The sequence below is a fragment of the Macaca mulatta genome, chromosome 17, assembly GCF_049350105.2.
Source record: "Macaca mulatta isolate MMU2019108-1 chromosome 17, T2T-MMU8v2.0, whole genome shotgun sequence".
NCBI lineage: Eukaryota > Metazoa > Chordata > Mammalia > Primates > Cercopithecidae > Macaca > Macaca mulatta.
Genome location: NC_133422.1, coordinates 12,533,791 through 12,545,999, shown reverse-complemented (window position 1 = coordinate 12,545,999; position 12,209 = coordinate 12,533,791). Strand labels below are relative to the sequence as shown.

Genomic DNA, 12,209 nt, shown 5'->3' with positions numbered 1-12,209 from the left:
AGAATATGTCCCACCCAGCTTCCCTCATATCAGTAAATGACACCACTCACTCAGTTTCTCTAGCTCAAAGCTTAGGAGTCATCTTTGATTCATCTCCCTCACACTTCCATATCCGTTAGCAAGGGCTACTAACTGTAACTTCAAAATACCTCACGAATCCAAGTACTTCTCACAATTTCTATCACTCTCATTGTGAAATGAATGAACAAATTGTCTAGACTACTAATATAACTTAATAAAACTGGGGGGCTTCTATTCTTAAACTCTATTAGCCATTCTCAACAATAGCCAGAGTAGCATTTTTAAAAATTAAAACAAAGAAATCCTGCCACTCTCCTACTCAAAGCCTACAATGGATTCTCATCAACCTTTGAACAAAATTGCCAAGAGACATCACAGGTCTACCCCTTCATCTTTTGTTCAATTCAACTCCAGAAACATCAGCCTTCTTGAAATCCTTGATGCACAAAGTTCATCCTTGACTAAGGACTTTTGTACTTACTCTTCCCTATGCCTGGAATACTCTTCTTTCAGATATTCATAAGGCTTGCTGCCTCACTTAATTGAAATCCATGCTCAGATGTCACCTTCTCAAAGAAGCCGCCTTTGACTACCCTGTGTCAAACAGCATTCCTGCTGAGAAGCTGGGCGGAATAGCTTGAACGAAATCTCCTGCAGGTTTGCTGTGCTAGTCTGTCACATAATGCACATCTTACCATTAAGACATTTGAAACAACCAGATTGAATCTAACTAAAGTTGCAACCCAGGCTCAACTCTTGAGGTGATCAATCTCTATAATGCCTAAAAGAAAAAAGGGAAAATCTCTTGGGAGAAAAATCACATCAACTTCAATCCTTTAGTACTTTTAATTCAATGTCCTCAAATAAGAAAAAAGTTACAAGATCCATAAGAGGAAGGAAAAAATGTGACCAGGAAAATTTTTATTGATGTTCAATAGAAAAAACAGTTAAAAGAACGAGATCCACAAAGGACTGAGATGTTGTAGTTAATTCGCACAGATTTGGACTATAAAATTAAGAGAAAAGAGGAAAAGATGAGTAAAAAGAGACTTTCAACAGAGAACTGAAATCTATAAAATATTATTAACTGGACATTCTAGAACTGAAAAATACTTTTTTTTTTTTTAAAGACAGAGTCTCACTCTGTCCCCCAGGCTGGAGTGCAGTGCACTGTGTGATGATCTCAGCTCATTGCAACCTCTGGCTCCCAGGTTCAAGCAATTCTTCCGCCTCAGCCTCCTGAGTATCTAGGATTATAGGCACCCACCACCACACCTGGCTAATTTTTTATTTTTAGTAGAGACAGGGTTTCACCACATTGGCCAGGCTTGTCTTGAACTCCTGACCTCAAGTGGTCCACCCACCTTAGCCTCCCAAAGTGCTGGGATGACAGGTGCGAGCCACCACACTGGCCTAAAAAATACAATATTTGAAATTAATAACTAATTGAAAAGTTAACAGGAAGAACAGACATAGCAAAAGAAATCTGAAGATGGATCAACAGAAATATACAAAATGAAGCACAGAGAGAAAAAGAGAGTGGAAAGAACAGAAAACACACTTAAAGGCAGATGGGATACAAGCAGTCTAACACATTTATAACTGGAATGTCAGAAAGAGAAAATAGTGTAGAATATGTGAAGAGGTAACAGCCAAAAATGTTTCAAAACTGATGAAAGACATCAACCTGCAGATACAACTGGTCAGTAAACCCCAAGCAAATTAAATAAAATGAAAAGCATACCTAGGCATACCATAGTCAAACTGCTGAAAACAAGAAATTTTAAAAAAAAAAAAAAGAAAGAAAAATGAACTAACATGATAGCACAAAACGATTCTTAAAAAAAGAACAGAGCGAAAACAGAAAATCTATGAGTAAATATGAGAACATGGACTATTCAACAAAGATATTGTGGCATTTTTATACTGAAAATAGACAACTTTAGCACAAAGGAGCGAGAGGCAGATACAGTTGAATTGTTTTAAACTTTTTGCATTGTTCTGATGGTAGCAAAAGCATTAATCACAGACTATAATAAGTCAAACATAAAAACTGTAATTCTAAAATAACACAATCAGGTTTAACTAAAAAGCTAATGGAAGAGATGGAATAATAAAAAGCACTTAACTGAGCCAGAAAAAGGCAGGAAAGGAGAAAATAAAGGAGAGACTGGCATAAAAGAAAATAAATAGCAAAATGGTAGATTTAAAATCAACTATATAAGTAACTACACTAGAGCTTAAACACTATTAAAGAACAAAGACTCTCAGATGAAAGAACAAAATCCAAGTATGTTTACATGATACACATTTTAACCATGAGAACATAAATATGTTGAAAATAAAAGGAAAAATTTTATCATGCAAACAATAGCTAAAACAAAACTGATATGGCTACATTAATATCAAGCAAAGTAGATTAAAAATATTCATAAAGATACCAAGTGACATTTTAAATTACAAACCATATCACTTCATCATAAACATATAACAATCCTAAACTGTATGTTTCAAAGTATATAAAATAACTTCTCCATCTATCATTAGTACTTTCTATCCTGCTTTTCCTTTTTTTCACTGCATTGTTCACAATCTGACATTATATATTAATTTTTTTTCTTTTTTTTTGCTTATTCACCCACCTCTAATATAATGAAAGTACCACAAAAGCAGGGACTTATTCTATCTTGATCACACTTTATCCTCCGCAAAACTGAGTAAAATTTTTGAGTGCCTGTCACATAGTAGGCACTTAATAAATGTTTGCCAAATGAATAAAACTGCGACTGGCAACTTATTTATTTAGTGCTTATTTTTAAAGTTTATATTATACATTTATTTGGTTCAGTTACGCAATTATTTAACTTAATACTTAAAAAACCTCTGTCCGCCAACATTTTGCATGAGAAGTTTAAACAAAAGGTTTGGAAAAAGTTACTGAGACGTGTTTCCACTTTATGAAACAAAGGCTCCAAAATTAAAAATCATCAAATGTGCCTTTCTCCATTTAGTATTTAAATATATATGTTGATTTACATAAACAAAATAATACACTCATATTAACTTTCATGTTTATTCAACTTCACAGAAATCTAAAAATGTGTCTGAAAATTGGTTATCTATTTAAATATCAATTGTTCATTATAGTGACATAATACTATGTGATGGCAGAGATATGCCTAATTTAAACAAATTCTTAAATTCCTGACATTCTTACAAGTGGACAAAATGAAATCTTAAAAATCAAACTTACAAGTTATAAGAAGATACAGAAAGTAATTTAACCTTTAATACCTGGAATAAGTTTTACAGCCACATTTGTAATTTACATATACAGTGGAGATCACTGAAAAAGCTTCCTGTTGCACTGCAGCAAGACATTTTATTATAATGTGGATTAAACAAATTTGCTACAGAGTGCAGCAAGATAACCTCACTGAGGAATAAGATTTTCATAATGGAGCTTGTTACAGGGAGTTAAATATTTTCTTAATGTTATACAGTACATATTTTCAAAACGAACATTATCACTGAATAGTCTGCTAACAATTGTTAGCAATTAATGTTTTATACACAATTTTATTGTAAAGTATGTGGCTTCTATAAATGTTAGTACATGAAATGTTAATACATGAAATGTTAAGTTTAAACGTAAGATAATCCCCTAAGATGGAGACTCGAGACATCAAAACTGTGATTATTGCACCTATTTCTCTACCAAAAAAAAGAAAAAGAAAAATTTACATCGTAATCCACCCAAAAAAAGAACAGACAGGTTGTAAAATTACAGACTCATTGGCATTGAACATAACAAAATCTACAATGAACATTTTTTTGTGAACTGCTGTACAGCATTACAAAAATGTGCAACGAAATTTGGTTAACTATGATCATGCAAATAAAAATCCTTCACAATCATTTTTTCGTATGTTTTATAAAATGTTCTTAATGATATATTTCCATAAACATTTCCGGTGCAATTTAATCAATGACAAAAATACAAAGCTATTCCTTATTCTTTATGTTATAGATTTTAAAACATGCCTTTGTACTGCTGAAACAGAAATTATGTGTTTGGGAAAACCGAGCTAAGGAACCATTTCAAAACCAATGTATCTTGATCCAACCTGAGCTGCTTTTGATATATGACAGCCTCTCATAATTACTGGTGTCAGTATTGTTGTAAATGAAGAATAGTTAAATATGGAGAGATTAAGACACAATTCAAAACACTTTTTAAAAAATAAATGGCTGTTTCATAAACACGAACAAATCTTTAAAAGAAAAATAATCATATCAACTGCAGTATACATTGGCAAATAGTAAAATGTCATTTTCCAAAATAGTAGCTTCTTTATTATATGCCCCATCTATTATAACCAATCTTGGAAATATACCTTAAACATAATGGTGTATCATATGAAAATGTTCCACTATTCAATGTGATAAATTTAATAAGTTAGAATATGATTTTTATTTTCCTCTGGTGTTAACCATGAAAAAACATAACAGCACCTAAAATACTAAAATGAATTTAGGTAAGCATTAAGTAGTAACCTACATGTTTTGGTTCAAAATACAGTTTATACAACTGTACAAAGGATACCGCCTTAAGTAATTTATTTCTGTATTTTGCAGATTACAATGAAGGAAAAAAAAGACCTGCTCTAAATCCAAATAAATTTCCACTTCTCCCAATCTGGACAAAGTGGAATTTCATTCAAAGTTCACAAGACTGTGACAACTACAGTAGCTGATATAGTTGGATATATCACTTCTACCCTGCCCCACCCCCCAGAATCAATTTTTTGGCTCCAAAATAAAGTACAATAATAAACTCTTGATGAAAAACTATGTTATGGGGCAATCTATCATAGACTATGGCTAAATATGAATTTACAGAAAAGAGCACATCCCATTTTCAGCACTTTTTTTTCATAAACATGCAACTCACTATAAAATACAAAACACTTGGCTTTCAAGAACAGCTTTATAAAGACACACTGCATCAATAAAATTTTTTCTTTCTGATTAACTTTACACTGTTATGGAGAACTGGAATTTTTCTAATGTGTATATATCAGGTTTTATATTATAGTGTAATTTGCGTTTTTTGAACATAATGTTCAAGAGGAAATATCTATACACAATAACATTCTAGACTATTAAAAACTCATTCAAATTACAGAATTTTATTGATACAGTAGATTAATAAAAACTGAAAGGATGATAAAATGGGATAAAGAATTCAGTACATTATTTTATAACACACTCTTTAAAATTAAAATACTTTAAATCTTTCTTCTTAAAATTTTCATTGCCATGAAAGGCCAGAAAATTCTGGGACCAATCAATACTGAGGTGTACAGTAATCCAAGAACTTCAGGACTATTTCACAATTTGCATGGTTGTCCTCCTATCAGAGGCATCGTTCCGGTGTAATGGCAAACAATTAGCACCTCTGAAGATTAAGGGTGCCCAGGAGTAAACACTAGGTAAGATACACAAAGGGAAGAGACCATTTAACTCTCCAACAAATAGTGACATCAAGAAAATGACACCAATTGTTGAAAAAAAATTTTTTCACAGTAAAATTGCAGAGAATACAAATACAAACACTGACAGATTACTGCTTAAGATCTATCCTAACAAATTCTTTTCAAATCAATAGATCCAATAAACAGTTGGGTACTGTCAGTTTAAAGCCGCAGATAAAAGCTATACAAGCACTTCAGAAGTCAGAAACATTAAAAAAAGAAAAAAGATATTTACAAGTTTCTTCTTTATGTCTACACAGCCATCGCACATTACACTTTCACAAGACTCCATAGTCAAGGTTATCATGCGTATGGCTAAAGCATGTGACCACAAATTGTATGGGGTCACCAAAGTAAGGTCCAACTGTCCACTCTTCAGCAGTCCCATTTTGTGCATCAAAGGCTTTATTCAGCCTCAAGTTTGACCAAAAAAAAAAAAAAAAAAAAAAAAAAAGATTTTTCCAAAGCGTTCACAGAGAAAGTTATTAATTACATTTGTTCATCGTCGTTCCCTTTTAGCACTTCGCCGCCGTACCTTAAAAGGAAAGTCACCAGATGCTTAATTAAAATGGGTATATGTGCATAAGATATGCAGTAATCATTTTTAACCAATCTTTATTCTCGTTTGTTCCTGATTTTCTTTGCTTTCCTTTCCCTGAAACTTTTTTATCCTTACTTTCTGCTCTGGCATCACATATTCAGAGGGTTCTATAATATTTGAACCCTTACGTGCTCACAGACTTTCCCAGAACAGCAGAAGAAAAAAACTATTTTACTTTTCTATCACAGAGGTCAATGTCTACAGAAAGAAAAATAACTCAAACAGATTAATCATCTTTCTACTTATGTTTCCTGTGGTAAATGAAAACATTTCACATTTATGAACTTACATTATCTTTCTGGGAAAGTAGTTACTGAGTTTGAATCTTAACAATTATCAATACAGTAAAATAACCTAAAATTCAAACATATTATCATTTACTGGCAGGCACTAACGAAAGCATAAAACTTTAGTTCAAAAAATGTCAATATTAACAACAGGAATATAAAACAGGGTTTTAATTTACTATGTAGTTTTCTCTGGTGAAGACATCAATCGTTACTGACTCTTCAGCCTTCCTTACTTTGATGTCCCCCCAAAACCCTTTAAGAAACAAGCCAAATTAATTTGAGACCACAATTAAGCATATTTTCCTGTGTACTTAACTCACTTATTCACAAACATGAATCCTGGTACAGATAGGAGTTCTGATTCCATTAAATACGACAGAACAGTAGAGACCAATTCTGAGACTTGATTACAGAACTTGGGTTTCTCAAACAAAGATGGGAGAAGAGCTTCTACTTAAATGTATTATATTTTTTCATAAAAGAAATATCTGAGTTGTATTAACTGGTAAAGTTATTTATTTATTACTTTGAAAGTCAAGAAGTGCTGGGTGCAGCAGCTCATGCCTGTAATCCCAGCACTTTGGAGGCCGAGGCAGGAAGATCACTTGAGGTCAGGAGTTCGAGACCAGTCTGACCAACATGGTAAAATTCTGTCTCTACTAAAAATACAAAAACTAGTCAGGCATGGTAGCACTGGCCTGTAATCTCAACTACTTTGGAGGCTGAGGCAGGAGAATTGCTTGAATCTGGGAGGCGGAGGTTGCAGTGAGCCCAAATCGTGTGCCACTGCACTCCAGTCTGGGCCACAGAGTGAGACTCTGTCTCAAAAACAAAAACAAAAAAGTCAGGAAGTAACACATCCCTACTTTGCAAAATAAGTATGTATTACCAATTTTATGAATTCTCATTCAGCTCAAACTTCAATTTCAAAGGCTGATTTTATTCTGTGTAACTAACTTCTAATTTCTATTATGAAACCCAAATAGAAATACCAAACAGAGAGTTGTAAAATATAAACAGTAGTATACTTAATGTGTATCAGTGCCCTAAAATCAAGGTACAACTTAAACGCTTAAAGTGTCAATATCAGAATGCTATACATTCAGTTCAGACTTGACATTTACATTCTCACTAAGCTACACCTATTTGCTTAGTTTCGGGTTTCCATAAGAGATGTTCTCCATTATCCAACCTGGTAGATGAAACGATGCTATAAACTAATGAAGAAAAATATATAAATACTTAGAATTAGACAAGTACTAAATGATCTAACCAAACATTTACTGTTTTTATATACCACACCACTCAAAGAAACTTTGAACACATACATTTACTGTAGAAACTTCCTCCTCCTCTGTTTCTTCCTGTGGAATATCATCATTGACAGGAGAGCTACCCTGAAACACATCTACTTCTTCACTTGAATCATTTTCCTTAGTAGCTGCTTGTTTGGAGCGTCCTACACGGCTAGAGTAAAACACATGTAAAATACAATGAACGTTCCAATCTTTCAGTAGATTACCTCGTTAGAAGAAATGCTTCAAGTATTTCATCAATTGTCATATCATGTTTACCCTCAATTACTTTATGAGACAAGAACATTTCTTTAATATTCTGAATCCTACACTAGCATTTAATCACAGAATCTTACAAATTATCTACCAAGTAACAACAAAAAAAGTGACTGAAAACATACGATAAAGGAATTCAAAACATAACTCAAAGTCTTTTCCTTTCATCTTTCCTAATGCAGTAAAAGGCATCTATGTCTACTGAGCTGCTCAAAGCAGAAAGGGATTTTGCTTTGAATATAGTGTACCGGTCTTTGGCCTTACAGATTCTTACAGAGATCTCAAATTCATTCACTTCTCTCCACATCTCCATTGCTACCACCTAACTCAAACCATTCCCATCTCTTATCTCTTTACAAAGTTATCTTTTAAAAGTACAAGACAGATGATGTCACTGCCACTACAGAGCTCCCCACTGAGCTGAGAATAATTTGTAAACCTCCTTAACACAGTATACAAGGAACAGTAGATGGTCCATGCCTACCTGTTCATTCTCATCTCTTTCTGCTCCCCAACTCCCCACAACTACAATTCAGCAAACCCTTGCCTTCCTTTAGCTTTCTGATTTTGCCAAGATTTTTCTCACTTCAGAAACTTCAAATACAGTGTTCTTGCCACCTGTTCTCTGCCTGTCTAGCCCCTACTATTCTCAAGATATCAACTCATTGTTACTTTTAAAGAAAAAGCTTTGTCACTCCATTAAGATGGTAGAAGACAAGAACCACGAACCCATGAAAACAAGAACCATGTCTGTTTTGTGTCCCTAGCACCTAGTACTCTCTGAAACACAGGAGGCATCAAAAAATATGTAATAGAACCATCTAATCAAATGGATCCCTCTTGATAAATATTTACTTTTTAAAATTAGTAACATAACTTATCACTTCTATAAGCAATCCAAAATGTGCATTTTTTAACTCATGCTCAAACCAAACAATTTTTCTACTTGGTTTGGTTTTTCGGGATTAATGAAACTATAGAAATTACATGAAACATAATGACAATCTTTTTCAATTTCATTGATGTCAGAACAAGAAAAAGAAACAAATCCTGACATACGTTATTATGTTATATCTAGCTCTAGAAAGAGCTTCCCAGTGAAAGGAAGATAGGCTTCCAAGACAGACTACAGAATCTTTTTCTGTATCAATTTTTTTTTTAAAGAAATACTTATTTGGTTTAGAATATTCACAGGACTTGTGTAATTTTAGGAGAGCACAATAATCATTTAAACCCTGAATTTCATGATGTCCAAATATAAACAAACTAAAATTATGAGGTTTGTTATTTCCTTGTTACATCATTCATGTGAATTTTATTAAATAAAGGATTCCTTAAGAATCCTTTGTTTAGAAATACTGATTTCCTTTGGTTGAATCCAAACACATTTATAAAGCTGCCACAAAAAATGTACTTACCTTTACTTTTAACCTGATAGAAAAATTACATGGAAGATGGCATGAAGTACTGGCTAGACACCCAGGCAACTTTTCCTCTTCCTGTGGAATACACAGGAATAGGAAAATCTCTAAGATAATTGAGTATTTAACGACAGTATGTTGGCAACTCTGAAAAGTCAAGCCACTGATGTAATTATGTATGGGTGGGATTGCTCTCAGAAAAAGTGTGCTAAATTTCCGACTAATAGAAGACATGCTACTTTATTTCCACTCACATAACTGAGGAGAAAAAATACTGTCAAATCTACAAATTATAGCACTGATATTCTTATGACACTAAAATTTGGGGTACACATTGTTACTATACCTCTCTTATAAATGTGTTTGTGTGAACATCTAAAACTATATACATGTTGATATAGATACACGAACTGGATTAGAAAACAAACAAAACCAAGATATCAAACACTTGAGACCAACATGTGATAATTTGTATGGATATAATTTTTAAAAAACAGTACCTGTTACTTTCCTACTACAAGTTCAAAGAATAAAAACAGAAGCATAGACCTGTTTTCTTTCATTTAAAAGAAAAGGTGCTAATGAGAAACATTAAAAAAAATGGTTTTGTGGAATGACGAGGCAACCTGGTCAATGTGTGGTGATTATTTAAAAATATCTTATCATTTCCTTAGATATCATAAAGTCTGTATAGGAAATAATATGCTACTTGGTATCCACTTATAAAGATTTGCCTACACCTGTAAAAATGTACAAGATAGTTTATTGAGATATCAGTCACTCAGGTAAGTTTATAAAAATTTTATCTTACCTAGTGTAATGGGGCTAAATATATGGAATTTAAATATAGCAATATGTATGTTTACAAATTTAGGAACTTTTGAAATTGGTTTGAAATTTAATATTCACAACTTACACATTTTTTTTTGGTTGTGATGGTGATGGCGTTTTTGATGGTCTTCCTCGTCCTTTCTGTGGTGTGGATTGTGTGGATTCAATTGCACTAGATTCAGGAGATTCTGCTCTGCTTTGGGAAGACCCAAATGTGGATAGCATCAAATTATGATTTATAATATAGTAACGAAATAGATGCAGTTTAGAGTTACACATGCTTACCTCTGCTGTGCTCTCCTTGACACTCGGTGCTGTTTGCTTTTGGACTTCTGTTCTGTATTTCCACTTTGTCTTTCTTCTTCTTCCTCCTCCTCTGGTGCTGGAAGTCCAGATTTTTTTTTGCTTCCTTTTTTAGAAGTTTTCAATGTTGGCTCTTCTTTTGGTGTACTTCCACCAAGAGGTTTTGGTGGTCGGCCTCTCTTACCCTTTTTTGGTGGACTATTCTGTTCATCTTCATTTTCTAATATATCTTCTTTGAGCCTCTTTTCCTCAGGCCACTGCTGTTCATCAGATTCTGAAGCCGTATGGCCTCTTTTCCGACCTCGCTGACTGCCTTTAGGTTTCTGTTCCTGTACCAACTTAGTCAAGTCATCCATACCTAATTTCTCCTCCTGTTCTGTGACGGGTGTTTTTTTCCTGCCTCTAGGCTTCTCCAATTCAGACTAGAGGAAAAAAAAAAATTCACAATTTATGGTTATGAAATTGTGAGTATATATATTTTGAGGAAACAAAAAAATGTTATCTACTGTTGTCCCAAACATGTACCTAAAATATACAGCTCTTAAATACACCAGAACTGTATTTATTTGCTTTTATTATAGTTTTTAATTTGAAAAACTTACCTGAGGTAAAAGGGTACATTTTCACTCTTACTTTTAAGTTGGAGTGTCTTCAAAGGAAACCTCTCAAGATCAGTATCTTATTATATTATAAATTTTAGTGAAGAGCTATCTCATTAAAAAGAGCATTATAAATTCAGTGCTTGGTCCTAAATGACAACTATACTAAAGTATCTGTTTTGATAGTCAATTTAAGTAATTCTAATTTTACCACACAGTGCATAAGACATAAAATATTAACTATATGACATGCTTACAACATCATAAAAGAAGTATTATTTTACAAATGGAGGTTGCAAGATATAAAAGGTAAACATATTCATCATTTATTATAAATTTTGGAAACACTTCTGAATTACAGATACTGCTTCTTTCTAGGTTTAACTAACAACAGAAACAACAAAAAACCAATGGCTTTCACATTTAAAATAAAATCCTAGTCTATATTCAGAGAATCTATATGTGAACCAGCGTGAAGGCTGAAGAAATTCTCCGAAGACCCAACAATAATTTGTATGTATGAACACTTACAATACAAAGTTGATTTCCAAAAATCTGCAGCAATTTATATTTTCAAACATCACTGAAAAGAAAACAACAAAAACTATCAAATTATCTGTAACTTTTTCTAACTTTAAATTGAGTTTCCTGTGTGTGAACTGCATAATTACATCCTTGGTATTGTGTCCTTTGCCAACTTTGATTACTCGGGTGTTAGTGGGTTTTCTCTATATTCTTCTATGCTTTTGTGTATGCCTCTATGCTTACTTTTAAGTGTTATTTCTTTATTATTATTATTATTTTATTTTTGAGACGAAGTCTCGCTCTGTTGCCCAGGTTGGAGTGCGATGGCGTGATCTTTGCTCACTGCAAGCTCCACCTTCCAGGTTCACGCCATTCTCCTGTCTCAGCCTCCTCCCAAGTAGCTGGGACTACAGGTATCCGCCTCCATGCCTGGCTTTTCTTTTTTCTTTTTTCTTTTTTTTTTTTTTTGAGACGGAGACTCGCTCTGTCACCCAGGCTGGAGTGCAGTGG

General features: G+C 33.4%; 1 protein-coding gene across 8 annotated transcripts in view; it reads right to left on the bottom strand.

Moving 5' to 3' along the window:
* Window positions 1–3,080: 3,080 nt before the first annotated feature.
* PDS5B (PDS5 cohesin associated factor B) overlaps window positions 3,081–12,209 on the bottom strand; it is a 189,311-nt gene continuing 180,182 nt past the window's right edge. For 3 of the 8 annotated variants that reach the window (XM_015120857.3, XM_015120859.3, XM_077974202.1), the window contains exons 32-35: window positions 10,558–10,997; window positions 10,358–10,468; window positions 7,778–7,916; window positions 3,081–6,093 (exon numbers count right to left, since the gene is read on the bottom strand). In XM_015120857.3, coding sequence (XP_014976343.1) covers window positions 6,058–6,093; window positions 7,778–7,916; window positions 10,358–10,468; window positions 10,558–10,997 — 726 coding nt within the window. In that variant the 3' untranslated portion in view covers window positions 3,081–6,057. The remainder of the gene's footprint in view (window positions 6,094–7,777; window positions 7,917–10,357; window positions 10,469–10,557; window positions 10,998–12,209) is intronic. The other 5 variants (XM_015120858.3, XM_015120860.3, XM_077974203.1 and 2 more) reach the window with 2 other exon arrangements.